This window comes from Miscanthus floridulus, chromosome 11, assembly GCF_019320115.1.
Source record: "Miscanthus floridulus cultivar M001 chromosome 11, ASM1932011v1, whole genome shotgun sequence".
Taxonomy (NCBI): domain Eukaryota; kingdom Viridiplantae; phylum Streptophyta; class Magnoliopsida; order Poales; family Poaceae; genus Miscanthus; species Miscanthus floridulus.
The window spans coordinates 72,606,392-72,628,850 of NC_089590.1; the positions used below are offsets into that span (position 1 = coordinate 72,606,392).

General features: G+C 44.4%; 3 protein-coding genes and 1 long non-coding RNA gene across 7 annotated transcripts; 2 read left to right on the forward strand and 2 right to left on the reverse strand.

The window, feature by feature from the left end:
* Nucleotides 1-5,262: 5,262 nt before the first annotated feature.
* On the reverse strand, nucleotides 5,263-8,489 carry LOC136493390 (uncharacterized). 4 transcript variants are annotated; one of them, XR_010768352.1, is made up of 7 exons: nucleotides 8,057-8,489; nucleotides 7,914-7,972; nucleotides 7,385-7,508; nucleotides 6,794-6,882; nucleotides 6,264-6,314; nucleotides 5,599-6,001; nucleotides 5,263-5,507 (listed from the first exon to the last, which is right to left on the reverse strand). XR_010768352.1 is itself a non-coding variant. In XM_066489472.1 (7 exons), the coding sequence occupies exons 3-6, from the start codon at nucleotides 7,425-7,427 to the stop codon at nucleotides 5,915-5,917; spliced, it is 270 nt and encodes an 89-aa protein (XP_066345569.1). In that variant the 5' UTR covers nucleotides 7,428-7,508; nucleotides 7,914-7,972; nucleotides 8,057-8,489; the 3' UTR covers nucleotides 5,263-5,507; nucleotides 5,905-5,914. The 4 variants fall into 4 exon arrangements, 3 of the variants coding, with proteins under 3 accessions (XP_066345569.1, XP_066345567.1, XP_066345568.1); XM_066489472.1 differs by having other exon boundaries at nucleotides 5,905-6,001; XM_066489470.1 differs by lacking the exon at nucleotides 5,599-6,001.
* A 684-nt stretch (nucleotides 8,490-9,173) lies between these two features.
* LOC136491197 (probable pectinesterase 68) lies at nucleotides 9,174-11,883 on the forward strand. Its single transcript, XM_066487436.1, has 5 exons — nucleotides 9,174-9,671; nucleotides 9,775-9,964; nucleotides 10,700-10,906; nucleotides 11,023-11,261; nucleotides 11,385-11,883. The coding sequence occupies exons 1-5, from the start codon at nucleotides 9,418-9,420 to the stop codon at nucleotides 11,536-11,538; spliced, it is 1,044 nt and encodes a 347-aa protein (XP_066343533.1). The 5' UTR covers nucleotides 9,174-9,417; the 3' UTR covers nucleotides 11,539-11,883.
* A 1,813-nt stretch (nucleotides 11,884-13,696) lies between these two features.
* On the reverse strand, nucleotides 13,697-15,962 carry LOC136491199 (uncharacterized). Its single transcript, XR_010767968.1, has 4 exons — nucleotides 15,882-15,962; nucleotides 15,641-15,750; nucleotides 15,228-15,390; nucleotides 13,697-14,387 (listed from the first exon to the last, which is right to left on the reverse strand). It is a non-coding gene; the product is annotated as an uncharacterized lncRNA (long non-coding RNA).
* On the forward strand, nucleotides 15,799-18,512 carry LOC136491198 (acyl-acyl carrier protein thioesterase TE3, chloroplastic-like). Its single transcript, XM_066487437.1, has 5 exons — nucleotides 15,799-16,354; nucleotides 16,822-16,925; nucleotides 17,623-17,732; nucleotides 17,882-17,977; nucleotides 18,221-18,512. The coding sequence occupies exons 1-5, from the start codon at nucleotides 16,020-16,022 to the stop codon at nucleotides 18,377-18,379; spliced, it is 804 nt and encodes a 267-aa protein (XP_066343534.1). The 5' UTR covers nucleotides 15,799-16,019; the 3' UTR covers nucleotides 18,380-18,512.
* Nucleotides 18,513-22,459: the final 3,947 nt, after the last annotated feature.

Consider the following 22,459-nt stretch of genomic DNA (forward strand, 5'->3'; position numbering starts at 1 on the left):
TTCACAATCATTTCCCAAAGGATTAGCCACTCAACTTGCCACACCACTCAATCCTAGTGACGATGCAAAGTTAGATCACTCGAGTGGCACTAGATGACCGATATGCAAACAAGTTTGCCCCTCTTGATAGTACGGCCATCTATCCTAAACCCAGTCATCAACTTCTCTACACACCTATGACCGGTGAAATGAAATGCCCTAGGTTATACCTTTACCTTGCGCATTCTATTCCATCTCCTCCAATGTCGATGCAACACATGCGCCAACATGATCAGCAATGATATGATCCACTTCATATCATCATGTGATCATATTGGTTCATCGATCTTGACTTCTATTGCTTTTCATCGTTGCCTTTGTCCATCGACGCCAAGTCTTGCTCAAGCTTCACCACCACGTGGTAAATCGCTCCAAAGCCTTCAACTTGCCCTTCACGCTTGCAACTAGTCCATCAAGCCAAGTCATGTCTTGATCTTCTCCACCTTGATCACATGAGTCAATGTCATGTCTCATTTGCAATGAGCTCCTTCATCATCACATGTGTGAGCTTTGCAACATCTCCAAGCTATTTTCACCTTCATGGCATATGTTACTCACACACATGTACCTGTGGACTAATCACCTGTGTATCTTATATAAACACAATTAGTTTACCTAGGTTGTCACTCAATTACCAAAATCACACAAGGACCTTTCAATCTCCCCTTTTGGTAATTGATGATAACTCTACAAAGATATGGAAATTAAGCTCTTTTGAATTCATGTTGCTTGCCTAAGCAATTTTACCATGTGAAAATAATTTTGGACAAGTAACACAAACCCGATGCGGTAGTATTAGCTCCCTCTACATATGTGCTAGAGTGTTTGGTTTGAAGTTCGCACATATACATAGATTGAAAATGTGGGAGAGTAATTACTACCAAATGATGCTAAGGTGTATAGAGTAAACCTTTGAAGTGTGATATCAATCGGAGTTGTACCTTTAAGTTCATCCTTAGCACCATGGTTAGCTAGATAACACTTGGAAAAATAAAAAGCAAGGTACTAGCATTACTTGAAAAACATACCAAGTGTCTAGCTATTATCCTATGCATGTTAGTTTTTATTTTATCAATCAAATTTTACAACTAGCATACATCACACAAGCATGCATATTGAATTTAAAAACTTATGCAATGCAAGCAAGCACATGAATATGCACATGTCAAATGCAATCAATCAAAGTTCATGAGCTTGCTCTCTCTACTTGTGTGATTCTCTTGTCCAAGAATTTTGATCCATCTCTTTTTTTCAATGTTGCTCCCTCTTTGTCCATGTCTATGTCCAACCTCTATTTCTTTGAGCTTTCAAATTTTCCCAAAGCTTTTATATCTTATCTCTCCCCCTTGTTCAATCTCAATCTCAAAGCTTTCATATCTTTGTACAATCTCTCTCCCTTTGTCATCAATTTCTATAAAAGGTGTGCTTCTCATTGATGCAAAGATATGTATTTGGGGTAGATGGTTGAGGCTCGAATCTTGCATTTTTTATGAACATCATTTGATTGTTGGAATAACACCACTTGAAGATACCACTTGTAACTTATACCACTTGTATCTTGTGTAGGGCTTCTTGAGATACCGCACATAGGATCTTTGATCTTAATATCAATTTGTGGTACACCTCCCCCTATGTGATAGCATGGGTTATCCATTAGATACTCTTGAGCTCTTGTAGGTGAGGGATGCATTCTTTATTTGATGATCACTTGTGAAACCATCGTCTTGCATGATTGATACCATGTATAGATGTGATACCACTTGAAAGAATCTTTTAGTATGGAACCACTTGTTGGATTTATAAAAAAAACTATTTCTTGAACATTTGCTATCTTCATGAGTACCACTTATATGATATCACTTATGAGTTGATCTAGACATCACTTATAGATTCTTGATGAAATACTTGAGTCTATATACCACTTGTAACAAACAAACTAGATATCCATGTGCATTGTTGTCTTGTACTTGTACTCTTATCACTATCATGAGCTTCTATGGTTGACTTGGACTAAATTGATTTGCCTAAGCTTTCAAGTCCAGTTTAAACCAACGACAAGCTTCTTCACACCTCTTGCAAGGGTTATCTTGCCAATGCTGTACTTGTCTCTTGTTAGCAATCCAAAGTAAATTAAGTACTTGGGTTCACTAGCTTATGAACAAATTCATATACTAACCACTAGATCAAGTAATCATTCAAGCAATAGTGGTAGGCTATGAATTTAAATATTTTATTTGTTATGTATGATCCTATAAAGCATGTACTATATGCACTAACCGCATATTAGTAAGGGATGAAATGACCGTGCACATTACAATGATACATTTACTATGTTGGAGTAGAGGATAGTCACATAGATTCTAATTCATTACTCCAATAGCAATGTGAAGTCCAATTATAAGCTTGGTGAAGACCAATAGACACCATTTTGAATTCCACTCTTCACGCATATGAAATGAATTCCACTCTTCAACCATTTTAAATTCCACTCTTCTCCTATCTCTTCTCTCTCCTGTCACTCTCTTTGCCTTGAGCACATGCAAGCATGGCAGCATGGCTGGCCCAGCGAGGTTGCCCGCTCGTTTGCCCTGATCTAGCGACGATGGCGTCCCAACGCGAGGGCAGTGGCCCGGAGCGACAATGGTGGCTTGACACGGCGGCGATGTCCTGCTCACACACACGTGTGGCTCCTCGGGTGAGTCTATCCAAGGCATGGGAGGGAAAGTGCATGAGTTGCTCTCCTCTTTCTTCGAAGGGGTTGAGGGTTGTTTTTCCTCGATTGAGAACAATTTTAGGGAAAGGAGGGCCTTGTTGACTTTGCAAATTTTTTGAACCCGATGAATAGTACCACTTTCGTCTTATTTGGCAAATATTGTCCAATCGTGGACCAACTAGGCTCAAAAGATTCATCTCGTGATTTCCAACTAAACTGTGTAATTAGTTATTTTTTTACCTACATTTAATACTCCATACAAGCGGCTAAAAATTGATGTGATGAAGAAATAGTGAAAAAACTTGGAATTTGGATGGCATCTAAACGAGGCCGAGGATGGAAATTGGATGCGGTGGAAGTCAATTTTTTCCGTACAATCTCTTTAGGGTACGCCCAATGGAGGCAAGCAATAGGTCTAGTCCATGTAGGCACCGGTGAAGTTAAGGGCAATCACGTCAGTACATCCTCTCAATGCAAGCAGCCATCTGCCATTTACTCCGTGTCTCACTAACACCAGGCCCCCTTTTTGGTCATCGAGTGAGAAGAAGAGACGGTCCCAAACATCGGAGTGGCTTCATTGCACAACTATGTCGATCTATGAGATCACTATTGGTTGACATGTCTATTGCGATTCTCTGGTCCGATGTGTCATTCTCGCCGAGCCTGCCGCCTGCGGACCGCCATCCGGCGCTCCCCAACGTTTAAAAAAAGCCTCCAGGCTAGACCACGCAACGAGACGTTCTGCTACCGTACAAAACCGCACGCAAGCAGGTCATCCCAGCGCCCGCCCGTTCGCACCGCACGCGCACGGGACGACAACCCGGCCGGACGGCCTCACGAGCAAGTGACCGTTGCGCTTGCCGCGCGGTGCGGCGTGCCGCCTGGTCTCTTGCGGGCCGCGGCAGCGCAGTACAGTGCACCGGTGGTCACCCTGCAGCCGCCCAACAAACAAGAGAACTGCATTCACCGAGAAGCGGTACGGGTTGCTCGTCCCCTTGCGAGAATTTCCGGTCCTGCTTTCGGCTGCATCCCGTGGCGTGTATAACGTTATTCTTGGAACACAGCTACGGAACACGTTCGACCGTTCGTACAAGCTAGGTGGGTGGATACAGTAATACGGATTCACCACTGCTGACGTGATTAGGAGGAGTGACTAGCGAGGTGTCCATGATGACCCAGAAGAGAACAAGGATGAAAAAGGCTAGCCTTTTAATACCACACCAAAGTACCAAACTACGGAGTACTCGTCATCTACAGCGACTGCTACAAAGAGAATAATAATGTACTCGTACCACGGATAGAAAAAGCCCCCCGATCGACTTTGCTATTTGCGGGGCCGGCGGGCCGCGGCGGAGTCCACCTCCGCCATGCCATGCCGATGCTGGCCGGCATGCCGCGCCTGCGCCTGCGCCCGCGCCCGCGCCCGCGCGCGCCTCCCAATGCGAGAGAGAGAGAGAGAGAGGCCTTTCACTGCCCGCGGCGTGCGCGTTCGTGCATGCAGGCATGTGCGCGCACCGCAGTGCATGGGCGCGCAGTCCCGCAGCCGGGCGCGCGGCATGCGGGTGTACGTTCGTTCTTGGATCGTTGCTGTTGTTTAAGGTTCTCGACGTGGATTAGTTTACTCTGATCAGTGTCTAGTTCTGAGGGGTGGATTAGTGCAGCTCTTTGTAGTATGCTCTGGCTGCATGCGAGCTGCCCTGTGATCGGTACTACTCCTATAGAGGAAGGTGGCAGGGGCGTTCGGACCGTTCTATCTCGTGCCTTGCGGTGGCGTCTCTCGGGCCTCTGGACTGACAGATCGGGCGGGACGCTGCAGCGACTTTGTTCCCACTCGCGGCGTGCGCAGTGCAGGGGGTGTGTCTCTGCTGCCTTTGCACTGTTGCATGCACGCTACCTGCTCGATCTCGGCGCTCCGGTCCGTGTACGCTTGTGTCTCCATCCGATCTACCCTTTTCGGAGGGCCCCCACCGTCGATCTGGACCATGCATCGTCTAGGGATTTGGTAAAGCTGATCTGTCACACACACATATTTTCATGCACTGCACGGTTTCTACGTTGCATACAGGATTTGCAGGTTGCTGGCACGTATATGGTACTATGCAGTTCTGAAGTGATAAGTCTCTTAAGTTGCGAGGGGTGGTCGCATGCAAGAATTATATTTACCTAGCAACCACCACCACAGACAGGATTAGTATGAGCGGCTGACGAGGCTTTACAGAGACGGCTCGGTCAGCCGCCCATACCATACCGTCTCTACAAAATCATATATTTGTAGAGGCGGTTCCCAGACCGCTCTTACAAATCGATTTACAGAGGCGGCTGGTGTTATCAGCCGCTCCTACAAATCTATTTGTAGGGGCGGTTGGTAACACCTTACCAGCCGCCTCTACAAAATCGATTTGTAGGGGCGACTCTAGTACCAGCCGCCCCTATAATACCTGTTTGCGGGGACGGTTCAGTCTAGAACCGCCCCTACAGTATATTCTTCCGCTAAAAAATTCGAATTTACAATTCAAATTCGACCAAAATATATATATATATATATATAATTCAAAATCTGACCAGAACATATATAATTCAAATCTGACCACAAGCACAAGAGCATTATATAAACCATCATTACAAGTCCAATTCATAAGAATTCAACAAGGCCCCAATCTATCAGTCGGAGTTTCTGAAGCTCATGATCTATCATAACATTGCGGGGCTTCACATCTTGGTGCATAATACCTTGTGAATGGTAGTAATCTAATGCCTGTATTCAGAAAACAGAAATAGTTAGGCAAGTTAAATTCACTATAGGTTCCTTGATAATCAGTTGATGACTACGGCCCCATTCGGCTTACCTTATAATCCACACTATTCAGCTTGTTTTTTCAACCGGAACAACGTTTTTCTCTCACAACAATTCAACCAGAACAATGTTTTTCAGCCAATTCAGCCAAGTTTCAGCAAGCCGAACGGGGCCTACATGTTCCTTGTATCTATTTTAAATCTAAATTTAAATGCTAATAAGACAAGGCCAGATTGTGATGATAGGTTCATAGGCACACAAATTAAGAAATGAATTATCAATCACAAAAGCTCCATAAAAGTGTTGTCAAATTAAGACAGAGAATTTACAGCTTAAGAGAAAATCAAGAAAGTGTCACCTTGGATATTCTAAATACTGTTCAGTAAACCATTCAAAGCACCAGCAGAAATCGTGCAGCTATTGCCATCCACATTGGCACTTAGACAAACACAATCCTGGGACATTAAAAAGAATTAACTCAGACTCAAATATGTGCACAGACCTCTCTAATTAGTATCGACTGGTTGACTTAGGACCTACATGCCCATATTTTTTTTACAAATCATAATCCACATCATTGTTGGTCACACATCATAATTTGATCTATCCTGACAAGTGAGATGTTTTGTCAAGTTAACATGCTTAAATAAGTGAGATGTTTTGTCACTGGCTTATTGAAGAGGCTTATTAGTTAACATGCTCAAGTTTGTCAATCACCTGATGTTGCATATAACCCATTCCTTGGTTGTATGCTCCTTGTTGGCCCATCTAAAAAGAGCAGAAACAGTCAGGTGGAGGTCAAGTCTATTAGGCAAATATACAGTGGTTTGTATGGTGAAGACTTGAGATTTTGATCACATTTATACCCCTAGTAATTTTCTAATAAAAAGAACATGTGAAATGCCCTATTCAGAAAAGAAGCTAGAACTTGCAGTGCAAGCACATGTTGCTTAGGAACCAATACTTTGAGTGAGCTTGAACTTGCAGTGCAAGCACATGTTGCTTAGGTACCTACATGTTCCTCGAAGTTTGGGCTAGTTAGGTTAATTGACAGATTTTTTTCAGAATGAAACTTGAGTTCACACTTTTTTCAGAATAGGACTCAAATTATATATATTAAATTGGTAGAAATGCAACACATGTGTCATTATGAGCAAGGGGGAAAATGTAATTACTTGATTATAGATGGCAGATACAGGTATGCAATTGTGCAACTAAGAAGAGGAAGGAGTAATTTCTCATAATACCTGGAGAGAGAAGAATGCATAATGAACTGTATCATCAACAGAGCATTTAGCGAAACCATTTTGCTCTAGTCTTGAAGGCTTCAAGCAACCTGAAAAACAGAATACTGGAAAGGTCAGTTATGAAGCATGGCCCTTCAGGAACCTGCTAACCACCAATGACGTTCTAGAGTTAGTTCTTGTAGTAATAAGAGCAGAGTTAGTGAAAGCTACATAATTCGATCGTTAACAACCTAGGCTCCTGACAACTTATGGATACTTGTGTTCTACAACACCACTACAAAAATGGCACATCTGCAAACAGAGAAACAACCTCATTTTTTAAAGAATGGAGGTGTCAGTCCAACAATGAAAAAAAGCTTTTGTTAAAGAAGTGTTGTACAATTTAGTCACAAGACATATAGCATGGATTTCCTTTTTTCTTGGCTAGATAAATTGAAGTGTTGTACAATTTAGTCACAAGACATATAGCATGGAACTATAATCATGGTCATGGATCTCAAAGGCGATTTCATTGTCTTAAGGCATGTGAAGGCATATAGTAGATTTTTTTCAAGGAAAGTAAAATTCAACTACAGTTAACCAATAACGAACCTGATTTCTCCGGTGTAGGCTCATCCTTTTCCCATCCACACATTTTGAGCAGGCACCTCAATGTAATCAGTTAATGAATTCTTCACCTGATCGATGTAACTGAACGGAGGTGCTACCACAAAATCTGCAGTAGCACCATAATAATGATCTAAGAATCAGTGCAAAGCCAATACATATTCAAAAAGTACAAGTCAGGATTAATAAACAGCCATAGAGTCAAACTAATAGGACTAATTTGAAGGTTCAATCATCTTGGCATTTGGCAAATCCCCGCATATAAATTAGTCATGTTCCTGAAGTTTGGGCCAAAATAAGACTGATTTGAAGGTTCAATTAGCTAGACAAAATCCACAAAGTCAAAGGCATAACACACCATCGCCAACCAACTGTTTGTGCGGGCATTTCGTCGAACATGAATCGAGCTATGGCCAGCCGAATGCACCAGATCGATAACACCCGATGGATCGGGGCCACGAATCCACAGAAGATGGCAAAATTATAAACAAAAAGAGAAGCAAATAGAGTAGACCTGATAGTGCAGCCATGCGCCTTTGACCTTCTTTGTGCTGCATCCGACCTTCACCTTGCCTGGTCAGGACCATCGAATCAGAGTAGGTCTTCATCGTGAAGGGAGGCAAGGGAAAAGGCAGAGAGAGCACGGATCCATCTGACCTAGTCGTGGAGGGACGGCCGTGTCCGCTGTGGCAGGGAGGGTCGATCTCCACTTGGACGTAGACTTTCTTCTCCTCCGTCCCCATCGCCGCATCGGTCGCGCTCCAGTAGTGACGAGCGTCGGGTCCTGTCGCTGCTGCTGCTGCCGAGGGGTGGAGGAGGAGGAGGGCGCGGGCCTGGGTTCGCGCTCGAGCCGCGTAGTGGAGAGGCGCTGCGAGGACCCGAAGAAGGAGGGGGAGGGCGCACGGCGGCGGCTGTTGCTTGGGGAGAAGGAGGGCGTGGCGCCGCGGCGGTTGCTGGCCGGGGAGGAGGAGGGCGCGGTGCACGGGGAGGTGGCGGCGGCGGCAAAGGCGAGCGTGCGTGCGGGTTAGGGTTCGGGACGGGGAGGCAGGCGGCCGAGCGAGAGCCGGTGGGCCCCACCTGTCGGCGCAGGTAGATTGGTATAAAAGAGGATTGATCATACGGTGTATTCGTTGGGGTGATTCAGCCGGTAGTCGCCTCTACGTACCAGCCGCCCCTACAAATCGACGTATTTATAGAGGCGGCTCGTATTACCAGACGTCCCTACTGTGCCATTTGTAGGGGTGGCCGCTGTGCTAGAGCCCGAGCATGTTACTGTAGAGGCTGCTTCAATGCCAGCCGCCCCTAAAAAAAAAGCTCGGTTCCTACAAACTGTTTTTTCAGGTAGTGAACACTTGTTTAGTACCGCAGGACACCAGTAAAAAGCAAAGGAAGCTGCTTCCATTGTGGGCAACGTGACAAACCGATAGATTATGGTACGAGTATAATGTTAGAAGGTTTTCGGTCCCGTAGAAGCTGCTGGGCACTCATAATAACCAGTAGCTAAGCTAGTCGAGTGTATGTTGATTTGGGAGTACATTCTATTATTAGCTACTAGTTAATTAACCTAGCTAGCTAGCAAGGGTGAAACTTAAGAGAAAGCATGACCGTTGGCATCCGACCAAAGGCAGAGTTCCAAAACACACACGCCGCCGTCAGCAGGCCGGGTTGCTAGCATTTGGAGCGTTCCCGCGTCTCTCGTCGACTCCATTATTTCCGTTGGTACATTCTGCTGGCCTCGCTCCTCACTCACACCTCTATATATGCCGCGCCTGGCATCTCGCCCGTGTGGTAGCTACCTCGCCTCGCTCTCCGTCGTCTCAGCATATGTTGTGCATGTGAAGAGAGAGAGAGGGGGAGAGAGGGTGAGAGAAAGCTAGACAGATAGAAGAGTGATAGATAGGTTGACAAGACACATTCAAGCTGCGCGCATACCAAAGGAGCCTCATCATCACTAGCAAGCTACTTACGGACATTGTTGCAACGAGCTAGAATAATCCGCGCTAGTTTCGCGAAGCAGTATGGCTCGCATCCTCTTGTTGGTGCTGGTCACCATCTCGAGCCTCCTGCCGCCGATCGCGAGCCAGCAGGCAGCGACGAAGTGCGAGTACACAAGGCACTCCGGCCACCGGTACAAGCACCCGGTGGGCGCGCGGAAGATCGTGGTAGACGCGAGCGGCGCCGGCGACTTCGTGTCCATCCAGCAGGCCGTCGACTCGGTGCCGGAGGGCAACACCATGCGCGTCATCATGCAGATCAACGCCGGCACGTACATGTAAGTTTGCTAGCTATCTAGCTCTGGCCCTTTTCATTCGCTGAGGCTGATCGAGCTTCGTTCATTTCCTGACGGGCCGGCCGGGGTGTGCATGTGCGTGCAGAGAGAAGGTGGTGGTGCCGGCGTCGAAGCCGTACATGACGTTCCAGGGCGCCGGGCGCGACGTGACGGTGGTGGAGTGGCACGACCGGGCCAGTGACCGCGGCCCCGACGGGCAGCCGCTCCGCACCTACAACACCGCCTCAGTAACCATTCTCGCTAACTATTTCAACGCTAAGAACATCAGCTTCAAGGTGAGCAGCAGCCGTTTGCATGCATTGCCCAGACCCAGTGGTCCATGATGATGAACGAAAGGCCCGAGCGTACATTCGTACGCGAGGTCACAAGACGCACAGGGAAAAAGGGCCGTGGCTATGGCCTGGTGCATCATGCAGCGGCGGCAGACACGGTGCAGAGGCAGGCAAAGTGACAAAACCTCAGAGTCACAAGTCTGGACTTTGTAAACGCTAGCTGCCGTCTCTGTGTGTATCCTAGCTAGCTAGCTCTCTTTCCTTTCGAAATTTTTGAATCCGATCGATCCGCATGTTGTTTACTGTTTACACAATAAGCCCGTGTTTAGTTCCCATCCAAATTCCAAAAAAGTGCTACAGTACCTATCACTCGAATCTTGCAATACGTGTATAGAGCATTAAATGTAGACGAAAAAAAACTAATTGCACAGTTAGGTTAGAAATTGTGAGACGAACGTTTTGAGCCTAATTAGTCCATGATTGAACACTAATTGTAAAATAAAAACGAAAATGCTACAGTAGCCCAAATTCCAAACTTCAACCAGCTAAACACGCTGCAAGTTCGATGTTACTGGGTGCCCTGTTTTTGTTGAAGTTGTGCTTGGAGCAGGTTGACTGGATGGCTTCGGCGGCGACAGGCAGCCTGGACGAGCAACGCATTTTCTGGTCGATTTCGGTTGGTCCATGCAAGCAAGCATCTAGCTGACACACTTCCCTTTCCACTGTCGTCTTTGGCAGAACACAGCTCCGGCACCAATGCCCGGCACGCAAGGGGGGCAGGCGGTGGCGTTCCGCATCTCCGGCGACAAGGCCTTCTTCTTCGGCTGCGGGTTCTACGGCGCGCAGGACACGCTGTGCGACGACGCCGGCCGGCACTACTTCCGCGACTGCTACATCGAGGGCTCCATCGACTTCGTCTTCGGCAACGCCCGCTCCCTCTACAAGGTGCGTACCGCGTACGTGCGCTCACGCCGGCACACACGCACGCATATATACTGCAACCTGCTGATGATTCTATACTGACGACGCCGTGAAATAAATATGAAAACGCGCGCATGCAGGACTGCGAGCTGCACTCGACGGCGCAGCGGTTCGGCTCGGTGGCGGCGCACGGGCGGCACGACCCGTGCGAGCGCACGGGCTTCGCCTTCGTCAACTGCCGGGTGACCGGCACGGGGAGGCTCTACGTGGGGCGAGCCATGGGCCAGTACTCGCGCATCGTCTACGCCTACACCTACTTCGACAGCGTCATCGCGCCCGGCGGCTGGGATGACTGGGATCACACCAGCAACAAGAGCATGTAACGTTCAGCACCTCACACCAGTTACATACCGTGCAGTGCGGCCATATTTGAGCCTGCCTGCCTTTCAGCTCCCCGGCTAACATCGTCTGTGACTGTTATTACATCTTCACCGGCGCGCAGGACGGCGTTCTTCGGGATGTACAGGAACTGGGGCCCCGGCGTCGACGCCGTGCACGGCGTGTCGTGGGCGCGGGAGCTCGACTACTTCGCCGCCCGCCCTTTCCTCGGCAAGAGCTTCGTCAACGGATACCATTGGCTCACACCTGATGTCTGAAAACACACACACACACACACTCAAGAGTCACGGGACAGATCGATTACAGCAAACCAGATTTATTCGTACAGCACAAACACAGAATAGAACATCATTTTATACAAGCTATTATATATGTATAGTGATCCAGTAGCACAGAAGTCAAATTCAAGATTCGTTTCGTCTATACAAAGTGAAGCACCATTCGATACAAGATTATATTAGATTATTAGTTTCCAAACTTCCTCATGTATACCAGTGTAAACTAGACAGTGAGCAGTGAGTTTGTTATACTTCTGTACAATTCAAACTGTTCCATTATGTTCGAATCTACAAAGGAGTATGAACACAAAGCTTTACCCATCACAGTATGCTGCTGTATGCAACAGCTTGGTCCTTCTAGCATCCCAGGGAACCCTCAAGGCAGGATCAAACCATGGAATTGGAAGTTAAGTTTTATTTGCAGGATGAAATCATGCAATCGACTCACAGGTTGAGTAATATGTATGGCCATTCTAACTCTGAACCTAACACTTTTGCTTTTGCCAATCAATTCTGACTCCAAAGTCCAAACCAAGCAAATTTGTATGGTCGACGGTATAAATAATGGAATGTGTTGGTCCATCCCTAACTTATACCATAACTTTTTATTCAGTAGGAAAATGAGGGAGCAGGTAATCTAAACAAAATCATGAAACCAATCACGTCCATAGTTTGCAATTCCAAGAGTAAATACCTAGTGTTCTCAGATATAAAGGATGGCAGAAGAATCGAAGGCATGCCATAGTAAGCACCACATTCAAAATTCCGAGCTTCACCAACTACATTCCACACAAATTTGAAGTATTTTCCATGGTTAGCATGATGATTTATTTGAAGATGTCAATTATAGTAACCAACCCTTTGCTTTTTTATATAAAAAAGTAGACTGCAGGGGGAGGGGGAAGGGGGAAGCAGCAACAGCAAGTGCAGACCTGCCTTGTGCCTTGATTCAACATTCAAGGGCATTTTAGTTCATTATCAGAAAAAGAGGCATTTTAGTTTATTGCTCGAATATTTTGGCGCAAAATAAAATATATAATATATGTGTGTTAGATAAATGTACAAGTATATCATATCGAGCCTCTCCGCAGATTTTGCGGGGAGGCTTGCCTCGGTTTTTCCCTTCCCCAGACCCCACTCGTGTGGGAGCCTCCGGCACTGGGTCTGCCCTTTTTTATATCATATCGAGCCTCTCTGATCTCCATCTCAAAACAGGTTTCTATCGTCTCATTTTGTTCTTTTTTCATACCCTACATCTCATGCAATGTCCACCCAACCATGGCCTAGGCAGCTCAAAGCTCCATTCTTTCACCTCCTCACTCCGTCATTAGCCATGGGCAAACGTTGCAGCCAGACAACCATTCAAGAGAAAGAGCTGTGCGGGATGTGATCGGCATAACAGGAAGCAAGGAAGCTAGTTGTTCCAGGTTAAAAGAAATTGTTGAATGGTATATTTAGTGGTGAATGATTAATGCCAATGAAAGATAGCTCTTGTTCCTCGCAAAAGGAAAGAAAGATATCACTTGTTTTTTATTTTTCTTGGAAAAATATGATGTTATTTTTTATTTTATTTTGAAACGTAGAAAATAAAGATTAAAGATTTATAAAACCAAGAACCAAGATCAGAGTTAAGTTGTGCTAGATATTCAATGTTTCTCATAGCTATTTGAACTAGTATTTTGTATGAAAGGTTTGTAATATATTTATGGTTTTTTTCTATTGTAAATTCCACATATTTTCATGAACTCTTTGCGCCTCTCCAATGTTTGAATGCTCATCATAGAAATCCAAGTGTGCCACTGGGGCGAATTCCCCCACACTTAGCCTTAAGAAGACGTAGCAGGCTTCGAACGTGGACTGGTGACGGGTTTAAATCAACCCTCGGAGATCAGCATCCAACATATTTAACTCCCGGAGAAGTTGGCAGCAACCCTTCACTTCCATTAACCAATGACATTTCCACACAAGTATGGAATCTATAGTGTCATCTCTCTTTCTTATGTGCTTAGATTTGTTGGAGGAGAGAAGGGGCAGAGGTGCTGTTTGCGAGAACAGTACCATGGGAGAGGGAGAGAGGGCGGAGGAGATGGAGAGACAGAGAGCTACAAAGGTAGAAGGGAGAGGAGGGGTTGGTTCCTATCTGGTTGAATCATAAAGAGTACAGGGGGCAGCTATTTGTAGAGGAGATTAAACTTGTCTCTCAAGCCATTCTATAGATGGGATGTTATAGACTTATAGACATGACATGATCCCCTACTTCCTAACCTATCCTGATTCATGCCTAACAAATGGATCTACTGGATTATTTCCTAACAACCTAATTCATGTAAAAAAGTCTCAGTTTTTCCCCCTCTGTGTACAAGATAAGCAAATTTTCAAAAACCCACCATATCTGAACCATAGTTATTGAATACTTGATAGAAGTCCAAGTTGGTTGCTAAGGTTAGGAACACCAGCCACAGATGAGGACCTAACAGAAAATAGTCACTGACTTCCTGTTATGATGTTATCCCATGGTATTCAGATAGAGACCAGGAAAGATATCTGCAACAGTATCACTAGGAAGCAACCCCAAGGAAGGGGTATACTATACCGCACCATATTCTTGTATCTTTTGCATGATGCTGACAATCTTGGAGAAATTCTGAGCCTAGTTTCCTTAAAGCACAGTAAGGGTTACCATGAGGTCAAGTGGTTTTTCATACTGCTCATATTCTTCTTTGTTTAATTTGTCGCCACCCCACCGATAACGTTCAACAAATTCCATTAAGTGCTCTGAACAAAATCTTGGAAAAAAAACCTTGTGGTGTCAGTATCTCGACCATGCCCTGCACAATTTTGGGGAAGTATCAACAGCTTACTGTGACTAGTTATTCACAGAATACTTAATACCAAAAAGAACAACATAGTAATAGGGATTCATAATAAGAGAGACAAAACGCCAAAATCGAACATAAAAGACACTTAGAAAGGAAAAGAGGCGCTTCAAAAAGTTGCACTTGTGCTCATATATGCTGAACGAAAGTACTAGCAAGCAGAAGCATGTCTAGAGCCTAGCTAATAGAATCTATCTGGAGATAAAGGTTGTGGGTCAATTATTTTGCATGGATTACTTCTATTCTAGTATTGATAATTTGAGCATCCAATCATATGCCAAAAACCTCCCCCCCCCCCCCCCCCCCCCAAAAAAAAAAAAAAATCAAGAAGTGATCTAGTGGTTTAGATGCCAGATCAAGTATGCTTCTCCTGGATATAAGTAATAGCAGATTGGTTCCATAGTTTAACAGAATATTGCTAAAGGAAAATAGATTCCTCAAAGGACTAACTACCAAATTGGTCCCATAACATAGTACGCATTGCAAGGATTGCCCTGTAAACTTCTACCAGTATCAAACGAATCAGGAATAACATCAAATTTCAAAGTGTTTGTTCTGCAAAATTGTGCAAGGGCCCAGGCAGCTGCACTAAACCTGGTTTGCTCAAATAATTTTAATCATGGAAATCCACTTTTCTTATCCAGTGTTATTAATGAGAAAAAATTCAACTGTTCAAGAAAAGCTTCTTTGATCCCTTCTAGGAGATATTTCATCTACAAACTGTAAATGAGAAACTAGTAAGGAATCGATGCATATATCCATAGACCAGAACATGAAAATTCAGTTAATTACAAATATATCTCAACACATGTTAGCGGATCATCTTGTCTGCCACATCAGGCATGAGCTGCCTGCCCTTATGTTCAGAGGAAAGGTGCTTCGTCCTGAACCATGACCCATCTGGAAGTTCTATCCCCAATACCAGCACGGGCTTATCTAATCCAAAATCATCAGCCTGAAAATAAAGGTCACAGTGTCAATTATCTCGAATCAGGGATCACGTTCCTTTCAGGATCAATTTATCAACAACTGGTACATTTCAACCAAAGGATCACACTATAGCTTTTCAGGTAGCCTTCCGACTTCCTTATGTAATAAGCAAAGGCATCTTTGAAAAATAAGATTTCAAGGATGGAATTAAACCTAATAAGGATGTTCTGCATGTACCCATATACGGAAACACCAGAGCATGAATTCGGTATTACCCGTGAAAGGATTCAGTAAAGTCAGAAATCGGATTTCAGTATTTCAGCACCAGTGCAAGTGTACTATCAATCCAACACAGGGTTCCAGTTCCCACCACCCGCCGTCGCCACTGCGAGGAAGACACATATAGGGTTACGCGGTGTCTCGGCTGGAGTCGAGACTCCAGAGAATCGAAGAAAAGGGCTAGGGGATCAGCGCCCTTGGAACCGTCCATGCCGCGGTCGTGTCAGAGTGCTCAACTTTTGGTCAAGGCCGCCGACGGAGGAGGAGGAGGTAGCGGCGGCGCTACCTCGGGAACCCCGACGCGCCGTTGGGTTTGAGGGATTCGGTGAATTTGCATTTGTGTTCGGGTTTTTCGCGGGTGCGGCCGTGCGGGAGATGCCGTTGAACTGTTGGAGGTTGGACAAAATCAATGCTCCTAGTTTGGTTAGTTCGTTGGCAGGCTGTCTGCCCACTAGTACATTGGTCAAGCTGGAAAGCCCCACTCCGGCCCTCGGCCTGCTCGCCGCAATGCATCACCAGTTCGCGCGCCTCGTGCCCACCGCCCGCCCCACGCTGCCGCCGATCCACGGCGGAGCCGTCGGCCGGAGCTCTCCGCCCGTCCACCGGGCCGTGGCGCTTTGCCGGCCGCCGCTCGCCTCCGCGGCTGGCCGGCGCGCTTGCCGCCCCCTCGCCGTCTCCGACCAATCCACCAGCCCCCAAGCCGGCTTGAGGTCTCTCCGAATCTCCCTTTTGTCCTCTATACTTCTTGGATTTTTCTTCTTTGTACTTGTTGGTTCATCGGAAAACTTGAGATACGATCTGGTCGGACTATTTACTGGAATTTACTTGGTCCACGGCATAGAAGCAAGTGTAGTCGCAGTCACTCTGCTGTTGCTCACTTTGCTCTGGAGCATCACCCGTGGCGAATTTTGTAGCTATTCGGGAAGGGGATCCACTAATTTTGCCGATCTCGTAGTGCACAAATTCATCAGTTATGTGACTTATGCGTGTTGCTCGTTAGCTATGCCATTCTGTCATCTTTAGCTACAACCTTTTACCCCCGATTCCTTCTGTAATGTTGATAATTTGGACGCCTGGATGATCGTGATACCCAAGACATTGGACTCCTCCAAATTGAACTTTATAAATGCACATGGATGGTCGATGCTGAAACATTGCTAATTCCTTTGATTGTCAGGCTGGAGGAGAAGTTTTTTGAAGTGGAGATGAAGGTGCGTGACTATGAACTTGACCAGTATGGTGTTGTCAACAATGCAGTCTATGCTAGCTACTGCCAACATGGTGAGTTCTGTCCATAGTACAAACTCGGAAGCTAGCATGGTGTGTTAGTTAACACCAATATAATTAGTCAGTCTTATATGCTATCATGTATAACTTAGTTATAGATTTATTTAGGTTTATACTTGTTAAATTTATGCTTTATCTATAACTAAGTTATACATGATCCAATGAGTATGAAATTTTTACTATAGTTCAAGGATACAATAATTAGCCCACCATAAAAATTTCACCACAATTGGATCATAGAAGCTGCTGCTATGAATTATTCCAATTAATTACAGAAAAGCATAGCAAAAACTTTGTACTAAAGCGTACCATATTATATGTTCATTGTGTAAATCTACTCATGCGGAGTCCAACAAAATTAGATTTTCCATTTTATGATTTTTCTGTGATTTACTATGATTTTTTCAAAGATTCAGCAGAAATAGATAAAAAAGAAAAAGACAAAACCACCGTCACTGTAGTAAAACCACCGTCGAAAACCGCTTGGGGGGATGATTTGACCGGTTTTGGAAAGTTCAGGGGGTAGAAAATCCAATTTTTTAGTTTGGGGGGTGAAGTAGTCCACCCTGAATAGTTGGGGTGGGGGGGGGGGGGGGGGGGGGGGGGGGGTTATGTAGACTTTTTCCTTTAATTCTTGTTTAGGTAGCATATTGAGGTCCCATATCTGATTCTATTCCTTGAAATTGACCAGGTCGTCACGAGGTGCTTGAGAGTGTAGGCATCAGTGTGGATGCAGTGGCGCGCAGTGGGGAGTCACTGGCCCTCTCTGAGCTAAACCTAAAGTACTTTGCCCCTTTGAGGGTAATGTGCTCCTTTCCTAAGCCAAGCAGAAACCAAAATTGAAGAAATCTGATGGAATTATTTCAGCTTGAAACCATGGATTGAACATGTCACTGCATAGCAGTTTCTCTTGGTTCTGATTTGCCCCTTTATTTTCTTTGGACTGGCAGAGCTGCGACAAGTTTGTTGTTAAGGTGAGGCTTGTGGGCATCAAAGGCGTACGGATGATATTCGAGCACATCATTGAGAAGCTGCCTAATCACGAGGTATGCAGAACACCAAGTTACACATTCAGAATCCTCGCAAAAAAAAAAGTTACACATTCAGAACAGAAAAACCAAGAAACAGCGTGAGTTTAAGCTCTTCTGCCACAATGTTATGTGCAGAACTCTGTGGGATTGTGTCAACCCATACAGTTACATGTTACTTTATGCATTTATGTGCAACCTCTGTATACAGCAAAAGATACATATATATAACAATTTTTGACGTCCTGTTTCTCATGGCAGTTAATTCTGGAGGCAAAGGCAACAGCTGTTTGCCTGAACAAAGACTACTATCCTACCCGTATTCCTCGTGAACTATTGGCCAAGATGCAGCTCTTCTCATCCGAGGACAGCAGAGGGTCAAATGACGGAGTTAATAATCGGAATAAGAACTGCAACTAATTTTGGAGGCAAAGACAAGGGCTGTTTGTCTGAACGAAAGAGTACCATCCTGATGTAGACGTATCTCCAAAATTATGTATATCATCCAAGCAGCAGCTCCTCATCCAAGAATATAGCAGAGCTTAAATGACTCTGATAATAATCGCAATAATTGTAGCATCTAGTTTTGGAGACTGGCGTCTGCTTGGTCCTGCAGTGTTATCGCAAACCACCTATGTATCTCCATCTGAGCAGCACTGTCATAGAAGAGCACAGTCCATCTGCATTCTTTGTAACTGTTCATCAGAAACATTTGATCTGCTACTGCAATCGTTGTTTGGTACAGAAAGCTCTTCTTACTCTGGATTAGTACATCTGCATGTTGTATTAGGAACAGGAAAGGAAATTGTCGGAAGTAGGATTATGAGGTGCTGACGGATCAGGTGCTTGAATCGACCGTGTAAACACTCTTAGGCACCCTGAAGTGACCAGATATCGTTCTGCATATCGTCGTCATGCTGCCATTGTGCCATTGTTCCGGGATGACGATTGAAGAGAGTTGAGATTTTGTACAGGTATAGATGAGAGTAATCTGACGATCTACAAGATTCTCCAATGCCATATCTGAGATTTTGTAGAGGTATAGCTGAGAGTAGTCTGACAATCTACAAGATTCTCCAATGATAGTTCTCAGGAGCTAGAAGATTTTTCTAATTTCAAGAGTGTGTTTGGCAACTGCATGGAAAAGGACATGGGAATCAGTAGTGGTGGGAGTTGATAAAGTGAATTAAGGTCAGGTGGGGATCAATTTGATCCTCCCCGTAGTTGGCCCTCTAAACCCTCCTTCCTCTTTCCACCAAAACTCCCGCTCTTACGAAATAAACAAAAGGTTTCTAAACTCATAACTCCAAACTCTTATTTTCTCCTTTCAATTACCACCAACCAAAAGTGCCATCTATAGTTCAATACTCCAATCCAAACTCTTATTCCCTCCTTTCAATTACCCCTAACTAAATGTGCCATCTATAGTCTAATACTCCAAATCTGATAGGTGTTTTGTTGTTGCTGGTTATATACCCCCCAATTTGTATCTAACTTCTTAGGAATATAAGATTGTGTATAGTGGGGTGATACATGCATCTAAAAAAGGTGATTTGTATGATTTTATCTGACGTGGAAAGGAAGGAAAGAGGAGTAGAAAGATATCGTCTAGTAATTAACAAACGGCCAGAGAACACGAGAGAAATCTCTTAGATCGGTCCTAGTAGGAGTTTCATTCCCATTTAATAAGGTGATACATCAACAAAAATAATGATATGACATATAAATTATGAGAAGAGAGAAGAGATGAGTTTCATCTAAATGAAATCTAGCGCGCACCATTTCCAATGCATTGGAAGCTAAGTAAAACTCTACTGGGAGTGTTTTGTTTCATGCCCACACGTTGAAAACTGAGTGAAACTTCATCATAACCATTTCATTTCATAACATCAAACAATATTTAAACATGTAGACCTATGAAACTGTAAAATAAAACTTTACACTATGTGTCTTTGTTTCATTTCTTCACCCACACCTCACTCTAAGAATATGTACAATAAAAATATAGCACTAGGAATTTTCTTATAAATAATATTTTTTCCATTGTAGTGATATCGCCTATTATATATGCTACATACCATTTAACAACGGGATGTTTTTAGACTGTTTTTAGACAATTCATAGTGTTGTATGTGACTTAGAGCTTTATTTGAATTCCTTTGTCTAAACTTTAGAGCTCTATAAGCCTGTTCGGCAGGACTGAAAAATAAGCCAAAATACTGTTCCGGCTGATTGTTGTGAGAGAAAAATATTGTTCTGTCTGAAAACACTGTCCAGCCAGCCGAACAACCTAACTTTATAGCACTTTAGCTCAATTTTTTAGCTAAAACTTTAATGTGAAGTGGACTAAAGTTTAAAACTAACTTTAGACCATATGTTTGGAGATTTTAGCTCTAAAATTTAGAGAAGAGCATCCAATCAGGCCTTTATATGAAATTACCTGTACATGCCCTAATAGGCAGCTCTCATTTTCGTTAAAAATACTCCACACCTGACGGGCACGGAGCTGTACTGAAAATATGGCCACACGGCGTACGGACATAGTATGGCTTCGGATATTGAGAGTTACCATTTCAGATTCCAGTTCCGAACTTCGGATACATCGCTACTCCGTATTAAACAATCAAGATACGTGATATTGGTGGACTTTATCCCTAGGAAACGAGGAAGATCGGTTGGTGTTGCCTCTAATTCTAAACTAGAACCGTATGGATGGGGACCAGGGAGTAGAGTGTCCACGATCTGCTATTCTTTCGATCTCAACAGGGAAGTCCCGTACCGCCGTACGCCAAACGTGTTACTCATGCCATACTTGATACTTGGATATGCTCGTTTCCTCCGAAAATACTAGGAATTTTCAGTTATCTAGATAAAACCTGTCCTAATTTTGATTAAGTTAGTATAAAAATTGGCAATAATATTTGAAGTATCAAATGAGTTTCATTAGATATATATTATGAAATATATATTCTTATAATTTACCTTTTGGCATGGTAGATATTAAATGCTACTCCGTACGTTTCAAATTATAAGATGTTTTCGCTTTTTTAGATATATTGCTTTTACTATGCATCTAGACGTAGTGTTTGTTGAGATATATGAGTTAAATCGTCTACATGTGTTCTTGCATCCACTCTTTTATAAAAATTGGCTGCATTAAGAGGTTAGAAGTTAGTGGGATGTGATGACTATTAGTGGGAGATGACGACGTGAATAGTTAGTGTTAGATGATGTTGATAGCTTGCATGTTGAGATAAAAACTTGTAGTGAGGATTAGCTTTATAAAAGATATAGATACAAGTATATGGAAGTGATCCAATTGTTTCTTTCTTGTTTCAGATTTCAATCCCGATGCATGATATCCTAATCCTTGGATTTTATATCATTAATTATATTATGACCCCACGAAACAAAATAATATGGTCTTGGGAAAAAACATAAACATATACTATACAGGCCGGGCATATCTCATATCATATATGGAGCACAAAATCAAATATGCCTGCGCCCGTCGCTCGCCCACAATATGCACGGTACGGTTTCAGCAGTGCACATGCAAAACGCAGGAGATGTGGTGTTGGAATGTAACCGGGCAAAACAAATGAAGTGCCTCTGCTTGTTTCATACCCCTACAAAACAGAAGGACGTCGTCCTTAATTTAGTGCTCTTTCTTTCGTCCATTTAAACGGTGAGATGATCAAAGCAAAGGACTGCAGTCGATCTCATACTCATGGTAAAGAAATCGTGAGAAAGACAGTTTCTGTCAGAAGCTACCATGCAAATACGAGTACTTCCAGAAAGAAACAAGACGGTGAACTGCAGTAGTCTGTACTATGTACGTCGCCGCTGCATTGTGTGTGTGCGTGGTCGCCGCTGCAGTGTGCGCGCGTGTCCCTTGACTGTTGTGTTCCAGCAACTTTTCAAGGACGCACGGACTCGTATTCAGTAATTTGTGTGGCGTCGCCGCAACAAAACTGAAAATTCAACACCATGGGACAACGACTGACTTCAGTTTATCCGGCCGCTGTCATTCATCATTAGTATTCCTAACTGATCACAGATTCACAGGTTTCTGCACGCAATGCTAATCCCTTAGCACTCTATGACTCCGTGGACCCACTTCGAGCTGACCCCACCCGCCATCCACTCTGATCCGGAACACCACGGCACAGACGGCGCCGCCTACCAAAGGCACGGACATGGACAGGTCAAGGGACACGCGCGCGCCTCGATTCATACACGCCTTCGTTGTCAAGCTCAAGGTACTTGAAACAGTCGAAAACCCGACTCCGAGGTAGTACAATCCAATGGTTCTGTGCAGCAGTAGTCAGCACGTACGTAGCCCAAACTAGCTGCTGCAAGCCATTGTTGGATTAGTTAGAGCATGAGAAATGGCAAAGCCCAGTGGCTCGCTCACACACAGGATTGGACATTATTTTCGGAGTAACACCCCCCGGCCCCCGCGACGAGCTAGGACAGTTGAACAGCCGGCAAATTTCT